Raw genomic sequence first — 20,886 nt, 5'->3', positions numbered from 1 at the left:
ATAAACGGAATAGGAATAGCATGAAAAACCATTACATTTAACAATAAACATATAGAAAAGATGATTCTTTAATTTCTTCTCTTTTTTTTTTTCACTTATTTGTTCCTTTACAAAGGTAGGATGATCATTGATAACACTGAATATGACACACCTAATTTGCATAATTAATACATAAATTTAATATGTAGAAGCCCCTACTTGAGATTCCAAAAAAAATGTTTTCATCTCCATGTGGATTTCTTCTCCCTAACTCAAAATAGACCAAAATATGAATTTTGGTCACTGTCAGTAACATCTTCAAGCAACAACTTTTGATCATCAATGAATAGAATGGACAAAAAGAATGGTGTAATGCCTTGACTTTGGATTTTTTTTCAATTGGTTTTTGCCTCAGCAAAAAGTCCAGAGACGAATATCGCCTTCCTCATAAAAATCCTCGATCACTGTCGGTGGATCAAATGGGGCTACACTGAACATCTGATCAATGTACTTGGGAGATTGCAGGCTGTCAAAGGAGCTGTACCATGGTTCCATCAAAGAAATAGGCTCGTCGTTGGCAACAAGTAATTGTATTAGTGACAAATCATCATCAACTTGATCAGATGGTGAAGAGGACATTGATGGGGAAGAAACTGACGAGGAGGATGATGTGGAGGGAGGAGGTGGAGATATTGGTGGGGTGGTGGCATTGTCAACAAAACTATTTGCAGCTGCCGCAGCCACTCTTTGTATTGACTTAGGAGACATAATGGTATCAGGAATGTATTGTGAGGAAGTGATTGGGAAGTTGAGATTTGCTGAGGAACCTTTGAGGCATAGAAGTGCAGCATCGTAGGCTCTAGCAGCTGCTTCTGGTGTAGAATAAGACCCTAACCAAATTCTTGTTTTCTGATTTGGAGCCCTAATCTCTGACACCCAAGAGCCCCAGCTCCTCATTCTTACACCCTTGTACTTCTTCTTTTTGCAGGATGATGATGATGTTGGAGATGTTGTTGATGTCATTTGCTTTGATGGCTCTGGTTGGATCTTTTGCTTATCAGTCTTCACCATTGGCAATGAGGTATCAAGAAGATAAAGCATTCAACGAACAGCAGTCTTCAGTTAGCAATCAACACTTTGATGAACAAATTGCACACAGAAGACTCAACCAATGCTTTGTCGGGGCTGTGTGTTTTTGTTGAAGGATCAAATGCTTTGGTATAGCTTTTGCTTTTGGTTCTTGTTCTTTTAAAAGTGACGAAAGCAATGAGGTAAAGAGCTGAATGTGGGGAGAAAGAAGGTTGTTTGCTATTTATAGAAGAGGGACTTGAGTTTTTGAAGTTGGAAGATCCCTTGGTCAATCAGTATTGTTCCACATATGAATATGAAAATAGTGAAATGCTTGACAGACAGATATTTCAGCTTTATATAAAAGGAAAACAGATATTAATTTCCTTCTCTATGGTAAAACCCCAGTTCCCCATGGCTGGTATAATAAATATTTTCCACCAAACATCTAGAAGAAAAATTTATGGATAGATATAGCAGATCAGAAGAAATGTCAATTTGCAAACCTCCCATTCAACCTACTTGTTGATTAGAAGACGGAGATGAAGAAAGCACAAATAGTTTTGTACATTAACAAATTACAGCTAGAAAGCGTTTTTGATATAATTCAATATCACATCATTAATGTAGACAAGTTATTCCTTAGACTTTCTGTAAGATTTAACCGGCAGGAGATGGACATTGTAACATGATATGATTTGAAAGTTTTTAGAAGTGAATGATTCAAAATAAGATTTATCTGACTAATTTCTTAGAAGGCAGTTCAATTGACTAAAAAGAATTCATCAGCTTGAAAGTATGCAGATAATTTCCAAATCCCTCCTGCCTATAGCAGCTGTAACTTCTAAAGGAAATGGCAGTTGTTATTGCACTCAGGATAGGTACCCCATATGCACACATGCACCAATCAAAGACTTTCAAAGAAAATCTTATTAAAAATTTGAAGTTAAACGGCTGTTTCTAGAGTTCCTTGAATTACCTAGCAAGTCACCCCCACCCCAGTTGACATCCAGCAAATACACATTAAAAAAAATGGACCAAGGGAAAACCAGAAAAATTTTCTACCAGGGTCTTTATCATATTATGTTTTATTGTTCATGTCACAACTATTCATGGCTAATCATATATTGTAAAAATCAATTGTTTACGGCAAAAATGAAATACCCTTTTGTTTATTTGGTTTAGAGAGACATAGGATTCTTCAGAGGCAACTTTCAGGATCTGCAGGCTTATTTTTAATCAACATTTTGGGTGGGCTGTGATTCACTCAAGGACGCGCAGTCTAAATAGTAGTACTAACTCAGCCATTGCCAATATAGAAAAACAAAACAAAAAAAGAGAGACGGAAAAAAAAAACCAGCTGTTGCTGCTCTGTCTCGCAACTCTAAAACCGCGTTTCTTGGCCCTCAGGCCTGATGCAAAAACTGAAAAACTCACTCTTTTTTCTCTTTGAAGTATATACACTGATTAATAAATTAAAAGCCTTAAAGACACATGATCTCTCAACCTTTTCATGGTATTTTGCTAGCTGCTTACGCCTGCATGACTTGACTTTCATCCCAAGTTTCTCATACGGGTTACTCTTTACACTCTTTTTTTTATTTTTTTTTTTTGAGGAGTTTGAGGATAATATCTTATGGTACGGCAAAACCAAAATCAACTACTGGTCTACTGACTTTTTTTTTTTTTTGGAAAATGCCTACCATGGGGTACATGCGTTTTGAAGTTTGAAACAAGCCCTTTTTCGGGGACAAATTACCTTTTCTAAAGTTGGGCTATGGGCCAAAATACGTATAGAGTTTATTAGTTTCACACTTGGGGATGAGCCAAATTTTTGTGAAGTATGCATTGGTTTGCGTGTGTTTTGTCAACTTCCCAGCACACAGTTGTTGCCATTGTGGGCAATGGTATGCCTGGCAACGAGCAAAGATTTTGTAAGAGACTACACATTACAAAGTTCCAACTAAAGGGTCATAAAAGGCAGGCCCTTCGACAGAAGATAAGAAACTATTTGCAATAATAATTGCAATAACGTCGGAAAGAATACACATTCTATTAAACAGTAACACTCCATTTTGGTCATATTTTTATTGTTTCTACAACTATTTGCATAATCTGCATATTATGCATTAAATTTCATAAAGAAAAAGGCCATGACAGTACACAGAAATGCTCTTTCCAATGATAATTCATGTGTGAAAAGAATAGAGTCGTCAATCCATACAAATCCTGCTTCTTTCCAGTCTCTACCCTCCTTCCTTCCCATTTCCATACACTTTGGAAAACACATGATAAAAATCAAAGAATCAATTAAGAAGGCATCTCTTGCTTAAAATTAGAGACTATTGTACTAAATTAATTGTGAATTATTATGCTATATAATCAATCAGGTATTGCTGATTGGCAATAAGTAACATGCATTTTAAAATCATTTCTTTATCTTAAATTTGTCAGAAATTTAGGAATGAAACAGGGGTTTAGTTTCTCGGAAATGAGAAGGAAATTTCATGTTCTATATTGACCCTGTGCAGCTGAGCCTGATCTATAGTGCATTGCATTTTGCAGTGCCAGCAAAACTCTGGTTCAATTCTAGCCTGCTGCCTACCAAAAAAAAGAAAAAAAAAACAGCACTCCAACTGGGAAATTTTTGTTTACTGATATTAATGTTTTGGGCAGTGTTATGTCAAATGAGATGTTTTCAACTAATCGTGTATTCAAATTGAATCAAATCGATATAATGAAAAATTCGAGCTCTACTTGAAATTTACTATTTGAAATTCAACTCGAGCTCGATCGAATTTTAATAATCAAGCTCGATTTTGATTTGAAATAAAAATCAGATTACTCAAATTTACTCAATTAGACTCTTTACTAAATAAAAAAATGAGCTCGATTTCCCATACTCAATTTCAAACTCAATTATTTGTATTCAAATTCAAGTTCGAACTCGAATTGATATATATAAAAGTAAATTATGATGCTTGAACTTGACTCGTTCGATAAGTTGAGTTACTCGAGCTCAACTTGATAATAATTGAATCAAATTTGAATTTTATCCGAATCGAGGTCAAATAATTTATGAGCATTTGTGTATTATTTACACCTCTAATTTCAACTCTAAAAATACTTGAAGCTGGATCACTGTTCAACTTTTGAATACATGATCTTTACTCTTTATGATAAAGCTACTACTTTAATTCAAATATTTCTTTTTCGTTACCACTAAGGTAGATTTAGATTAAAAGGGTAGTTGTAAAAAGAAGAAAATCACATCACACTATTCATAATTTCATATACAATTTTAGAGCACTCCATATTAGATGCTTCTACAGCTAAAAATGTATTCTTACAATGCAAATTTTCTTTCATCCACTTCTACTAGTAGTAGATCATAATATTTTAGGTTAAGGTTGAAGGTTTGGATTAATTTAGTTCAAAAAACAATAACTGCATATGACATTTAAACATAAATTTCTTTAAAATGAGGTGTTTGATGTCTTTGGAATCTTATTTTCTGTTGATACATAGGATTTTCAATCATCTTTGTATGATATATAGTTGTCTTTATACAATCATCCAAATAAAATTCCCTCTCAATGCAATTTTACTTCTTTTCATGTGCCAAGTGTTAGGCTTGGTTTCCACTATGTGGAGGTGGTCTAAAACTAAAACATATTCACCAAGGACTTTTTAATCCTTTCATGCTTAGGTATAAGATTTTAAACCCTTATATATTGTTTATGTGGTAGAAAAAGAAACAAGAGAAGTGTGGCGACAATAGAGAAAAAAAAAAGAAATGAGGGTTTTGTGCAATTCCCATCAAGTAGTTTGATTGAGGTTAATCTGTTGTTCAATTGAGCTAAAGTTTTATTAATGTGTTTACGACTCATTGTTCTTTAATCTAAATAGTAGAGATCGGGTTTCGAGTTTTCTATCTACTAATTTCGTGAGTGTTCGTTAATCTCTAAATTTGCTGAAACTTCTTCAGTTTTTTCTTACAAGATTGTTTCTTTACCAGGATTGTTTAATCTTGAGATATTATGGTTGTATATCTTCAGTTTTAGTTAAATAAAACTTTGTATTTTCATTATTTTGATAATGGAGATTGTTTGTTGTTGCCCATGGTTTTTACCCCTCGTTTTAAGAGGTTTTCCATGTAAATTGGTTGTGTTCTTATGCTTGTGGTTTGATGATTTATTTGTTAGCTCTATTTGTTTGATTCCTACTAGATTCACACAAGATATGGATAATTTAATTTTTTTTGTTGCGTGACATATTTGGTTTAAATATTGTTTGAGGTTATTTTATCCCATCAAAGTGGTATCAAAGCTCAAATTATTTAATTTATGCCTTATGTTGAATAATAGAAACTAATGCAAGTATAATGATTAATTTGAATAGTTCAAATTACTATGTATGAAAAGGAAATATGAAAGACTCGTTTTATGTGAATGATTATTATTTGTATGTGTTTGCCATTGAAAAGCCTAAAAATAAAACAGATGTGAAACGAAATTTATTTCATCAACAATTATGTAGTTATATTGGATAGTTGGTAGATGATAATGTTTTGAATCATGTTAGTAAAAAGACATAGGTACACACTTTTTAAAGCAAACTTGAAGAGTTGTATGCTCAAAAAACTGAGAATTATAAATTATTTTTAATTAAGCAATTGATGAGTTTGAAATATCATGATGGAACTCCTATGACAGATCACTTGAATGCATTGAAGGTATTATTAATTAATTGGCTAGCATGAATCTAAAGTTTGAAGATAAGATATAGGGCTTATAATTTCTTGATATATTATTGGACTCATGGGGGACATTTAGAACAATGTCATCTAACTCAGCCCCGAATGGTATTATCACTTTAAATTTGGCTAAAAGTGGTGTTTTGAATGAAGAGATAAAAAGAAAGTCACAAGGTTCCACTTCACAATCTGAGGTCTTAGTCATAGAAAAGAGGGAGATGAGTAAAAGCAAAGGTCTGAAAAATAAAGATAGAAGCAAGAGTAAATCCAATAAATTTACCAATGTTAAGTATCATTATTGTGGTCTAAAGGGATATATAAAAAAGTATTGTCGAAAGTTGAAAAGAGACAACAATAATGATAAGGATAAGGAAAAGAAGAATAGTGATTATAATGATATTGATAAAGTTATTACTATCACAAATGACTTCTTTATTTTATATGATGATGATGTTGTTAATCTTGCACACCATGAGACTAGTTGAGTAATTGATACAGGTGACACAATTCATGCTACATCTCAAAAAGATTATTTTGCATCTTACATACTTAATGATTTTGGGAGTGTTAGAATGAGTAATGATGGCTCGACTAAAGCCATTGGTATGGGAGATGTACTCTTAGAGATCAACAATGACATTACGTTGGTCTTGAAAAATGTTAAACATTTTTTGATATTTACATGAATTTGATTTCTATAGGGAAACTTGTTAATGAAGGGTTTTGCAAAACCTTTTGTGATGGTTAGTGGAAGCTCTCTAAAAGTATTATAGTTATAGCTAAGGGTTCGAAGCACTCTTCATTGTATTTAATGTAGGCAAATGTATCTGATTCTATTATCAATGTAGTAGATAATGATGATACAACTAAATTTTGGCATAAATGACTTAGTCACATAAGCAATAAGGGTTTGAAGGTTTTAGCCAAGAAAAATCTGTTTTTCTGGAGTGAAGAATGTATCCTTGAAAAAATGTGCTTATTGTTTGGTAGGGAAACAAACCAAAGTTGCATTTAAGACATCCCTCCACAAAGAAAACCAAGTATACTTGATTCAGTATATTTTGATGTTTATGGTCCTATGAGAACAAAAACATTTGGTGGTTCTATCTATTTTGTGATTTTTATAGATGATCATTCAAGGAAAATATGGCTTATACCTTGAAATAAAAAAACCAAGTGTTAAATGTGTTTAAACAATTCCATGTTTAGTTGAAAAACAAATAGTGTTGAAATTGAAATGCATAAGGACTAATAATGGGGGTCAGTACATTAAACCTTTTGATGAGTATTGTAGACAACATGGTATTAAACATCAAAGGTCACCTCTTAAAACTTTTCAGTTTAATGGGTAGGCCGAGAGGATAAATAGGTGTCATAACAATTTTTCGTCCGAGGGGACTTGATCGCTAGACTTGGTGAAAATTTTTGAAGGTGCCACCAATCTTTTTATAGGGTGCGATTGGCCATCCAAAATACCATCTTTTAGTAAAAAAAATTTAAAATTAATTAAAACTTACTAAAAGAAGTTTAGGTTGCGAAATCAAGACTAGATCAAGGAGTACGATTACGAGTGAGGAAGGTATTAGCACATTTACATCGCCTGTTCGAAGAACAATACCATTTAAACATGCGTAATTCTATAATTTTGATAACACGATCTTTTTTATTTAAGTTTAATTTCCTAAAATTTATTTTAAAACATTTTTCTCTGTTTCAAAATTAACATTATTATTATTATTTCGTATTTTATAAATTCTCCAACGCTCTTATAGAGTTTATAGAAAATCATTATTTAGAAAATATTTCGAGAAAATTGACCATTCACAAAATTCTCGAAACTTCGTCATACGATATTTTAATTATTTATCTAAAAAAGGATTTTAGGAATATCCCAACTCTTTGGTGAGTTCCCAAAATTTATAACAAATTTTAAAATTATCCCGACTCTTCGGTGAAATTTAAATATTATGGTTATTTTAAAATTTTGTATTATTTATTCTTTAATATTTTTTATAAGAAAAAATTTAGATTATCTTGACTCATCGGTGAAATCTAAATATTAATCTCTTCTTTAAAAAAAATCGAACTCTTTCAATTTTCTATATATATATTTTTTAAAAAAATTCAAGATATCAATTATTATTAATTTCATTCTTTATTATTGTTTTACATTGTTTAAATCAATCTTTATTTTAGTAAAAATAATTTTGGATTATCTCAACTCTATAGTGAAATCCGAAAAATTATTTTTACTTACAATAATTAAAAAAAATAAACTCTTTTAGCTTTCTCTAAAAATTGCATTTAAAAAATTCATTTAAACAATTTATTATTTATTTTATTTATTATTTATTATTATTTAACAAAAATTATTTTTTTAAATAATCCTAACATTTTGGTGAAATTTAAATAATATATTTGCTTGTAATAGAATTTATTTCCTTTAAATAGTTATTATTATTAAATTTTTTTTATTTATATTTTTTTAAGTTTTTATTTTATTTCAGTTTCATTTTTATCCTATTTATTTATTTGTTTCTAAAGAAATAAAAATTATTACTAGTAATAATATAAAATAATAATAATAATAACAATAATATTATATAAAAAATAGCATAAAAAATAACATAAAATAAATCTAAATCAAAATAGAAAATAAAAAGAAAAGGAAAAGTTGCGAAATGGGTCAGGTCAGCGCACGGGTCCTACGCTGATCGGGTTCGATCTAGACGCCCAAAACGACGTCATTTTAGAGGGTCTATAAAAGACCTGTTTTAGTTTTTTTTTTTTTTTTCTTTCCCCTCTCTCTCTCTACCCTAGATCCCCTTTCTCTAAAATCCCGGTACCCATCGTCGGCCATCGTGATAACCCAGTTTTTTATTGATCGTCGTCGTGCATCGATGGCCGAAAACTTTAACAGTGCCAAAAAATTCAAAGATCCTTAGATTTTGGTGGCTGAAAAATTCAATGGTCATAAAAAAATTCAAACTTTTCTAGATTTTGGTGTCAAAAAATTCAACGTCGTCGAAAAATTCAAAATTTTCTAGTTTCCGGCGACCCAAAAATTTTTTCAAAAATTTCCCTAATAATCCTTTTTTTGCTTTTTAAACACTTTTCCAAGGCCATATTTTTTTTAAAAAAATCTCAAACTTCTTAGATTGAGAATTTCATTCTCGAAATTTTTTTTTTTTTTGTGTTTGCTATTTTTTTTATTGTGTGTTTCCCTTTTTTTGTTCTTTCTCCGTCTTCTTGTTATTGCAGAACTTGGCTATTTTTATAGAGTTTTTGGTATTCAAGATCCCAGATCTTTTGGGATCTTTTTTGTGGAAAACTTGTTTCTATATGATGACTTTTGGTCACCAGATTTCAGGCTGCCAAGTTAGGTAATGTCAGAAAGAAAATGTCATTCTGGCAGCTTGATTTTAGCTACCAGAGTTGAAACCAAAAGATTTATTTTTTGAATTTTTTTTTAAAATTAATTAATTAATTAATAATAATATTATTAATATTAATAAAAAAATATAATAGTCAAAATTGGTATCTACAGTTGTCCCTCTTTGTTTATTTATGAGAATCAAGAAGAATGCAAAGATAAAAAGACATCAATTTTGTTTTAAGTAAACACATACAAAAAATGAAACATTGAACATAAAGTTTTTTTCTTTTTGAAAGAAAATTTGAAAGGCTCCTCTTAACAGAGGCTATGAAACTTTAAATTAAAAAAGCTCATCTCACAAGAGACAACAAACTTTAAATCCAAAAGGCTTCTCTTACCGAGGCAACAAACTTTAAGTGATAAAAGCTCATTTAACCAAAGGCAACAAATTTTAAATTCTAAAGGCTTTTTTCACCAGAGGCAACAAACTTTAAATTCAAAAAGCTCCTTTAACCAAAGGCAACAAACTTTAAATTCCAAAGGCTCCTCTCACCAGAGGCAACAAACTTTAAATTCAAAAGCTCTTTTAACCAAATACAATAAACTTTAAATTCAAAAAGCTCCTTTAACCAAAGGCAACAAACTTTAAATGTTAAAAGCTCCTTTAACCAAAGGCAACAAACTTTAAATGATAAAAGCTCATTTAACCAAAAGCAACAAACTTTAAATTTCAAAGGCTCTTCTCACCAAAGGCAACAAACTTTAAATTCAAAAATATGAGAGAACTTATAGATTATGCCATTTGATCTTACAAATCATGCCTAATTTTGATAAAGTCCTCTGACCAAAGGCTCTTGAAATTAAAAAAGCTCCTCTGACCAGAGGCAATAAACTTTAAATGTTAAAAAGCTCCTCTCACTAGAGGCAACGAACTTTAAATGTTAAAAATTTGAGAGGCAATGGTATTCCAAAAATTTCTCTAAACAGAAGGTTCACATCTTTCCAAAAGATAACTATAAGAATAGTGATATCCATGACTTGAAAAACTATATCAAAAGTACATGGTCTAATTTGGATTGGTAGCTCAATATCGCCTATCACTTCACGATGAGTTTCATCAAAAGCCCTTACTATCATATGACTTATCTTCATGTAAGACATGTCAACTGACAATCTAGATAGTGTAGTCATAGGCATAACATAAAAAAAAATCCATTATTAATGAGCACATTTGCTAGTGTATGATCCTTGTATCTTATAGAGATATGTAAGGCCTTAGCATCACCTCTACCATCAGGTGAACTTTCATCATCACTAAATGATATATAATTTCCTACTGTGATATTTTTCACTATGCGATTAAGTTTCTTCACAATATATTGTGAGCTAAATAAGCTTTGTTGAGTACTTTGAGCAAAGCATTTCTATGAGGCTCAAAATTTAACAATAACGAGAGCATAAAAATTCAAGCTAGTAAGCGATTTAATTGCTTCACCACACTATATTCACTGTGCTTAATAAGTTTTAAAAACTCACAAGCCTCTTTTTCTATATTCAAATTTTTACATTCTCGATCTAAGATTGAGGTTGGGTAAGTCTCTTGATCGTTAAGCGATTTATCTTTTTTTTTTTTAAGCTCATTTCTCCTTCTTTTGCTTTTTCTTTTCGTGCTCTCTCAAGTGCTTCTGAGGTATAGCACCGCCCACTTCGAGTTATGCCTACTATGCCAGTTATATTTGCTGTGCTTGCATCACATAAGCCATATTGAAGAAAACCATTATCCAAACCTTATGATATGATATTACAATCATATTTCCAAGGGAATGTTTTATCTGACTTATATGAAAATGGGCTAGGGACCTCAATTGTCACCTTTGGCATAGTTGTACAAACTGGTTCACCAATTTTAGCACTCAATTTTTCATCATAAAAGATCGTGATAGGCTCAAAATTCATATGAATTGGCTTATTAATCTTAACACTTGGTTTGTCTTCATAGAAGATGGTAACAGGCTCAAAATTCATTCGATAAGGCCTACTTTTGGATGAGTCTCCCGTTACAACATTCACTAAACTTTTTTTACATTCTTCATAAAATTCAACTAAGAAATAATCCATCATTCTCTGTAACTCTTGTTGAAATGCTTTATATTCTTGAAGCGAATGACCAACCATCCCTATATGGAATTCACAAGTATAATCTGAATTATATGAAAAATTTCCATTATCTGAGTTTTCAGGTATTGGATGAATCGTATTTGCTTTCACAAAGGCAGTAAATATTTCATTCATAGGGGTTCTGATCTCGCTTATTTCTCTTTTAATATTCTGAGTTGTCTCACTATTTAAAGCATTTATTGATCTTCTACCATGATTAGGTAACGGATTGGCTTCCACACTTGGTTTAGCCTTAGTTGTGAAATTTAAAATTCTGTTATTAATCAAGCTTTGCACCCTACATTTGAAAGCCATACAATTTTTTTAGGATTGGCCTTGAATTCCATAATGATAGTTGTAAGAAGTTTCAAGATCATACCACTTTAGATATGGAGGTTTCAAAGGCTCTATGGGCTGTCGAGGCACCAAGTGTTTTTGGAAAAATTGAAAGAATAACTCAGTGTATGTCATAGGAATTGGATCAAATCGTTGTTACTCTCGATTATTTTGAAGTTCCCTTCGATTATAGTCTGTGGTATTTGTCTGAGGGAAAGGTCATGATAAAAGTGCTCGGGGGTGAATATTGGCTTGAAAAGTAGGTGTCTGGGTTTGCATTGGTTGGTAATGGTATGGGTTTTAAGAAATGTTAGAAATGGATGGGTAAAAAGGTTGGTATACAGGATATGAATAGTATGGAATAAAAGGTCTTGGTTTTGGTTTTTCAGTGGTGACAGCTTGCACTTTTACTTTTTTCTTCTTGGATGATCCTTCCTTCTTTGATCCAAAAACATCACCTCCATCAATCTTTTCATTTTTAATGGCATTTTCTATTATCTCTCTCATAATCACCATATCAGTAAAATTTTTTGTGGCATGACCAATAAGCCTATCATAGTATGGTGCTCGAAAAGTATTGATAAACGAATAGTTATTTCTTTCTCGGTGAAAGGAGGTTGAACCTGAGCGGCAACATCTCGCCATCTTTGGACATATTCTTTAAAATTTTCATTAGCTTTCTTTTTCATGTTTTACAAAGATAGACTATCTGGAGTCATGTTTGTGACATGCTTATATTGAGTAATAAATTTTTTGACCAAATATTTTCATGACTGAATATGACTCCTGTCTAATTGAATATACCATTTGGCAGCTGATCTAGTAAGACTATCCTGAAAATAATGGATAAATAACTTGTCATTATTTGTATGCCCAGTCATTTTTCGACAGAACATAGTAATATGTGCTTAAGGGCATGTGGTTCCGTTATATTTTTCAAATTTTGGTTCTTTAAACTTTAGTGGGATTATCAAATCTGAAACCAGACTGAGTTCACTGGCATTAATTTTACCAAAAATATTTACATCTTTAATAACTCGTAACTTTTATTCTAAGATATCTAATTTCTACTGTGCATTTGTATTCTCAGATTGCTTTGACATGTCTTTTTTTAGATTTTTTTGTTCTCTTGGGTCATCTAAATCTGGGACCATAATGGGCTCAACATGATTTACCCTAATATTTAAACCAACATGTCTTTGACTACGTGGTTGAACTGTGAAAGGAGGTAAATTAAACTGAGCATATGGCTACCTTTTAGGTTATGTCATTTGTGGATGCGTTTGGTGAAAGGCTTGAGCATAGGGTGGAGTAAACCCTGGTAGATACAATGAATCTTCCCTATCACTGATATTTTCTTGGGCTTGAGGCTCTTTCTCAATAGTTACTTCTTCAGCTACCCTTTTTCCTTTGATCATTTTCCTCATCATGTCCATCATTGTAACCATTTCTTTTCGAGTTTCTTCTTAAGTCCTAATCATTTATTCTATCAACTTTTATTGAGTCCTAATCATTTGCTCTTGCATATCAAATTGAGCTTTTTCTATCATTTCTATTCTAGATGCTTGCTCGCTTTTTATGATTCTGACTTATAAGTGAATATTGTAACGATGATGAGTGATTTGATCTATGTTTTTTTGATGACCTAACTATATTTGCACCTGATTAAGTTAAAGGAAACTCTTTAAAATTTGTTATTTTGAGGTCTCTTTTTTTTAGTCACGATGCATTCTTTTTAAAATAAAACGCACATATGATGCATGCATGCATGAATGCAAAGGATGTGCTTATTATATATCCAATATTTGCAAAAAATTTTAAGTCTAAACTTGCATCACCATATCATTACTTCACATTATCCTTACTAAATACTTCTTTCATTATAATATTAAAATTTTTAAAAGAAGCACCATACATGCTTGTATTGCTTATAATCATTCTTTAAAAAATTGGTTAAGTGTTGGCTATACTGTCTTGGGTAAACCTTTTCTTTCACTTGTTTAGCCTCTTAAGCCATGTCTTTTACTTTGAAGGTGACTTCTCTTATCTGTTCTACTAGGTAGGGAGCTTGAAATTCTTTTAACTGATATTTTTCCTTCTAATATTGTGCTCTATGTTTAAATTGATCTCGTTTTTCTCTCAAAACTTGAATGGCTTCACGTTGATAATGCATTTGCTATTTAAAGTCATCTACGAGACCTTGTAGTACCTTATTTTCTTTCATAAATTGACTAAGCTCTTCTTCCTTAGATAATAAATTGGATCGAAGTTGTTCTGTATTTTTTAAGGATTTTTCAAGCTCTGTAGTCATTGTGGTGATGGACTTATGCCAACTTTCAGAGATCTTTTCTTATTCTTTTTCAAGCCTTTGAGATTTTACTTCACTCTTATCAGTCTTATCTTTTCACTCATTAATCTTATGCTAAATCTTTTTCTTTTCAAGCTCTCATATTTTTTTTTTCAAATTTACATTTCATAATCTTCATATCTTCAAGAATCTTTTCATAATGGGTATCTTTTTGGTGGCATGGTCTATTTTTTTTAGGACCAACTTTGCTTGTAACCCGTTGACTTCTCTATATAAGATATTCAGGTGTGGCTTTGTTTGTATATTCCCCACGATCTACTCTCCGAGTTTGCTTCCACTCTCTGATAATCTCTTTTATCTTTCTCAAAAATCTTGATTCTTCAAAAGAGAATTCCAATTCTTGAAGCCCATGAGTCATTGGGACAAATTGCTCTAACCCTAATTGTCGACAAACCAATGTCAGAGCACAGCTTATACCTTTTCATCATCCTAAGAGTGGAACCCATGGCTTGTCACCACACCTGTATAACATGGCTTCTCGTGGCATCCATGGAGCTCTCCATATAACCTGAGCACTAGTGAGATCTTGCAAAATCAATACCCATTTTTCTTTGACCTTTGATTCTGGCCACTTAACATTGTAGCATTTTTCAATTGGCCTACTTTTATTACTATAAGTAAGATAAAATTTACCCATAGGATGTTGAAAGATGGCTTTTTACCCAAATGTAGAGTAACTATACACACCCTATGAAGCGTCTTCTTCTTCTTCGATAATGATTCAATGATCTAAAGGTCTCTGCTAGTATAGAAGGAACATGATTAATTTTATTGTCCACCTGCTCGAGAAAGTCAATCACTAATACTTCAATGTGCCTTAGGACCTTTAAAAAGATGATCAAGCCATAAATTACCAAAGCTATCATTCTCATGCCTCGTTCATCCTCTAAGTATTTGATGATGTAATCATGTAAGATTTTCCACATGATGCAATCATTTTTGCCTTTTGTTTGGATATACGAGTTCACATTCTGAGTAGGGACCTTCATCATACAAGTGAGTTTCTTTCGAGATCTAAGTTTTTTACCTCGCCAATAAATTTTGTCTGGATTGGGAAGATGTAACCATAATAATATAGTATACTCTTTGATCATCTGGGTCATATATATTTCTTTGAATATGAAACATCTGTATACAGGATCCCAAAACTAAACTAAAGCTCTTATCAACTGATTTTTCGTAGGCACCTCAAATAGTGAAGCAATATGATCGTATTTTTTCTCGAAAGTCATCTTCCTAGAAGTTGTTACACAACCCCAGATCTCGACCAACTCAAATATGGCATTTTGCTGAAGTCCCAACTTTATTTCTTCAGGCAAATTTTCTTGTTCAAATTCTTTCAAACAATTTTCTATTCTACTTTGGGCTTCTAATGATAAAGCTATCACCACATTGGTCTCTTCACATACAGTGAGCTTCGAAGCTGAGAATATCATGATAGTGTTTTCGAAGTAAGACTAAAAATCTTCTTACTAATATTGGCATATGGATAAGCACAACCCATATGCAAGTGTTTATGATGATGCATGATCATGAAACAAAAGAGAGCAAAACAAAATAGGTTTAGTAATCACATTAAAATAAATATTTCCTTATGTGTCCTAATTTACGGTATAATAAAAAATGGTATGGCCCTATCAAAGATTGGTTTCTTAAGGTTCACTATATGCATGGTTTGGTAATTAATATAGGCTAAAAAGGTTCCCAAGTTGATCCTCACTGTCATCCACTTTGGACTAGTAAGGCCTCCGATCCTCATCCATAACAGGTTACCGATGGAAAGGGTTCAACTTGAGTGAAAGTATTTCGCTAGCCCATACGGAGGCATTATAACCTCATGAAAGCATAGGTACTCTACTCCCTCCTAAAAAGGGATAGATTTGAGATCCCGAGTATAGAGCTCATGCATGAATGCAAATGTGCACGTGTGTGAGGGAATGTAACAAATAAAATTAACAATATAATTAGCAATAATATAAAATAATAACATATCAAAACCAAATGAAACAAAAAAATACAAATTTAATATTTGGAGATAAGAAATTAAAATTAAATATCGAAAAGACCATAAAATCAAAATTTGGATGATGCATATTTAATTTTTGGCTTGACTCTCACGTGTCCTCAGTGGAGTCGTCAAGCTATCATAACGATTTTTCGTCCGGGGGGACTCGATCGCTAGACTTGGTGAAAATTTTTTAAGTCGCCACCAATCTTTTTATAAGGTGTGATTGGCCACCCAAAATATCATCTTTTAGTAAAAAAAAATTTTAAAATTAATTAAAACTTACTAAAAGAAGTTTAGGTCTGCAAAATCAAGACTAGGTCTGAGAGTACGGTTACAAGTGGAGAAGGTATTAGCACCCTCACGTCACACGTTTGAAGAACGATACCATTTAAACATGCATAATCTTATAATTTTGATAACATGATCTTTTTTATTTAAGTTTAATTTCCTAAAATTTATTTTAAAATATTTTTCTCTGTTTCAAAATTAACATTATTATTATTATTTCGTATTCTATAAATTTTTCAAAGCTTTGGTGGAATTTATAAAAAATCATTATTTAAAATATATTTCGAGAAAATTGACCATTCACAAAATTTTCGAAACTTCGTCATAAGATATTTTAATTATTTATTTCAAAAAAATTTTAGGAACATCCCGACTCTTTGGTGAGTTTTCAAAATTTATAACAAATTTTAAGATTATCCCGACTCTTCGGTGGAATCTAAATATTATGGTTATTTTAAAATTTTGTATTATTTATTCTTTAATATTTTTTATAAGAAGAAATTTAGATTATCTCGATTTACCGGTGAAATCTAAATATTAATCTCTTGTTTAAAGAAAATCGAACTCTTTCAATTTTCTATATATACATATTTTAAAAAATTCAAGATATCAATTATTATTAATTTCATTCTTTATTATTTTTTATTATTGTTTTACATTGTTTAAATCAATATTTATTTTAGTAAAAATAATTTTGGATTATTCTAACTCTATGGTGAAATCCAAAAAATTATTTTTACTTGCAATAATTAAATAAAATTAAACTCTTTTAGCTTTCTCTAAAAATTGCATTTAAAATATTCATTTAAACAATTTATTTTTTTATTTTAATTATTATTTTTTATTTTTTAGCAAAAATCATTTTTTAAATAATCCCAACATTTTGGTGAAATTTAAATAATATTTTTGCTTGTAATAGAATTTATTTCCTTTAAATAGTTATTATTATTAAATTTTTTTATTTATATTTTTTAGGTCTTTATTTTATTTTAGTTTCATTTTTATCCTATTTATTTATTTGTTTCTAAAGAAATAAAAATTATTACTAGTGATAATATAAAATAATAATAATAATAATAATAATAATAATAATAATAATAATAATAATATATAAAAATAGCACAAAAAATAACATAAAATAAATCAAAATCAAAATTAAAACAAAAAATAAAAAGAAAAAGAAAAAGAAAAGGAAAAACTTGCAAAACAGGTCGGGTCAGCGCATAGGTCCTGCACAGGTCGGGTCAGCGCACAGGTCTTGCACGGGTCGGGTTCGATCCAGACGCCCAAAAAGACACTATTTTGGAGGGCCTATAAAAGGCCTATTTCAATTTTTTTTTTAATTTTTTCTTTCCCCCTCTCTCTCTACCCTAGAGCCCCTTTCTCTAAAATCTTGACACCCTCGTTGGCTGTCGTGATAACCGAGTTTTCAATCAGTTGCCGCCATGCACCGGTGGCTGAAAACTTCAACGGTGCCAGAAAATTCAAAGATCCCCAGATTTCGATGGCTAAAAAATTCAATGATCATCGAAAAATTTAAACTTTTCCAGATTTTGAAGTTGAAAAATTCAACGATTGCTAAAAAATTCAAAAATTCCTCCAATAATCTTTTTTGCTTTCTAAACACTTTTTCAAGTCCAAATTTAGAAAAAAAAAATCTCAAACTTCCTAGATCGAGAATTTCATTCTCGAGAAAATTTTTTTTTGTTTGTTGTTTTTTTTATTGTGTGTTCCCTTTTTTTGTTCGCTCTTTGTCCTCCTGTTTTTTGCAGAACTTAGCTCTATTTATAGAGTTTTTTGAGATTCAAGTTCCCAGATCTTCTGGGATATTTTTTGTGAAAAATTTGTGTCTATTTGATGACTTTTGATTATCGAATTTCAGGCTACCAAGTTAGGCAGTGTCAGAAAGAAAATGTCACTCTGACAGCTTGATTTCAGCTGCCAGAGTTGAAATCATAAGATTTGTTTTTTGACTTTTTTTAAAATTAATTAATTAATTATTAATATTAATAAAAAAATAAAATAGTCAAAATTGGTGTCTCCAGCAGTATACTAATAGAAATAGTGAAATATTTGCTTTTACAAGCATAATTATTAAAATCCTTTTAAGGTGAAACTTTGAGTGTAGTTGTATATGTTTTGAATCTCTCACCTTATGTTCCTCTAGATTTGATATTCTAAATAGAGTTTGGTCAGATAAGGATGCATCCTACTATCACTTACGCACTTTTGGATGCAAGACTTTTGTGCATACCTAAGGATGAAAGATCCAATCTTGATGTCAAAACTAGACAATGTGTGTTCCTTAGTTATGGCCAAGATGAGTTTGGCTGCAAGTTTTATGATCTAATGTAAAAGAAGTTTGTGAGAAGCGAGGATGTTGTTTTTGTTGAAGAATAGACCATACAAGATATTCAAAAGACTAATACATCAGTTTCATGATGTAGTAATGGTTTGATTGACTTGGATCTAGTTCCTCTAACACAAGTGTCTATAGAGGTTGAAGATATGTGGGATAACCAACATAATACAAGTGATGTTGATATTAGTTTTACACAGGTTGAGGTGGGTGATGATGCCCATAAGCAATCACCGGTATCAAAGATTCAACTAGAGGTTTTACCCAAAGTTTCACTCAGGAGGTTTATTAAAGATCGATAGCCTTACACACTGTATTTTATTGATGAAAATGTGCTACTAACTGAAGGGAGAGAACTCGAATGTTATGTAGAGGCCATGTAAGATGAATACAAGAAAGAGTGGGTTGATGCCATAAAAGATGAAATGAAGTTTTTACATGAGAATAATACTTTTAAGCTAATAAGATTATCAAAGAGAGAAGTTTAAAGTTTGTCATTCAATCATCGAAAATGACGATTCCCTTCATATAGTTGAAAAATGAGAGATTTGTTGGGCTTAGTTTCCTCTATGTAAAGGTAGCTTAAAACTAAAGCACATTCACCAAGGACTTTTTAGTCCTTTCATGCTTGGTTATACGGTTTTAAACCCTTATATATTATTTATATTGCTCAAAAAGAAATAATAGAAGCACGGCGATAATAGAGAAAAAAGAGAGAAAATGGGATTTTGTACAGTTTTGGTTAAGTAGTTTGATCGAGATCAATCCATTATCCGATTTAACTAAAATTTTATCAGTGTGTTTATGACTCATTATTCTTCAGTTTAAACTATGGAGATTGGGTTTCAAGTTTTCTATCTACTGATTTCTTAAGTGTTTGTTAACTATAAATTTATTGAGACTTCTTAAATTTTCTCTTCAAAAACTATTTCTTTATCAAGATTGTTTAATCTTGAGATATTGAGATTATATAACTTTAGTTTTAACTAAAGAAAACTTTGTATTCTCATTATTTTGATAGTGAAAATTATTTATTACTATAAGTGATTTTTATTCCTCTTTTTAGAGAAATTTTTACATAAATTACTTGTGTCTTTGTGCTTGTAATTTGGTGATTTATTTATTAACTTAATTTGATTGATTCTTACTAAATTTGCTCAAGAGAAGGATAATTTAATTTTTTTTTATTTTATAACATATTCGATTTGAATATTATTTAAAGTTATTTTATGGCATCACCAAGAACATCCACTATCAATATTTTATTAATGTAAATGCCAGCAGAAGGGCAAAAAAAAATTTACTTTTGTCCGGGGCAATCTGCAGTGCTAGAAACTCATCTACATCAAATATAGCAAGGCAGATATAGAAATTTGTTCTAAAGCTTTCTCTGGACTCACGCAGGTCCCTACCTGATATAATTAAACAGCAATGAAGATACATGCTTCTCCTCCTCTCAAGTCTCATCAAATATTCTGTCTAAACGTAAAATTTATTCTCTTCTTGATTGCTTAACTGGCATTGACATTACCGTACCCCATAACCATTCCGTACCCGTTGTATCGAGGAAAGTAACAATGAACAAATGAAATCTTCTGCATTAAAAAGGATTTGAGCCTTGGCCAACTGGAAGTAGGACCAATTATATTTTTGCTGAAAGGAGAAGTAAGAGTAGACCAAAGTCACTTTCTTTGAATATTGAAGTGAGGTGGGGATGGGCGAAAGTGCCAAGAAGGTTTCCAAAGGTTGAAGTATGTTGGATGATAGAAAGGCAAGATCCATGTGGGTTAAGGCCATGGAAAGTATCAAAATTCGATCCTCACCCACTATTTTTTTTTATAAGAAGATGGAGAAACTTCCTGGAAAAAAATGGTTTAAATGAATTTATCATTATCAAATCTACAACAACCACCATATCCAGAGTGATGGCTAACGTAATACTTGTACTAGATCAGTTATTTTTTTGGGGTGTGTAATTAATAAACAATCCATAGGGGGGGTGGTAGGGAGTTGTTGAACTTGAAAGCTGGAGAAACAAACTTTTATTTGTATCATAAATATAGGCAAATTGTAGAGGAAAAATGGAAAATGTACTAGAGTTGATACAGCTGGATCCCATTGATAGACCAAGTTCTTGAATGCTCCCATTTTTGCAGAGCGATTCATTGGTTATTTAATTATTTTAACGAGT

General features: G+C 31.3%; 1 protein-coding gene across 1 annotated transcript; it reads right to left on the bottom strand.

Annotated features, from left to right (window-relative positions):
* Positions 1-24: 24 nt before the first annotated feature.
* On the bottom strand, positions 25-2,613 carry LOC111311243 (ethylene-responsive transcription factor ERF014-like). The gene has a single exon (XM_022910617.2). It carries the CDS (start codon positions 1,078-1,080, stop codon positions 391-393), a length of 690 nt encoding a protein of 229 aa, XP_022766352.2. The 5' UTR covers positions 1,081-2,613; the 3' UTR covers positions 25-390.
* Between the last annotated feature and the right edge of the window lie 18,273 nt (positions 2,614-20,886).

Source organism: Durio zibethinus, chromosome 1 (genome assembly GCF_047325235.1).
Source record: "Durio zibethinus cultivar Kanyao isolate XHJ-2024 chromosome 1, ASM4732523v1, whole genome shotgun sequence".
Classification (NCBI taxonomy): domain Eukaryota; kingdom Viridiplantae; phylum Streptophyta; class Magnoliopsida; order Malvales; family Malvaceae; genus Durio; species Durio zibethinus.
The sequence above is the reverse complement of the archived record's forward strand: the minus strand, read 5'-3'. Positions and strand labels throughout refer to the sequence as shown.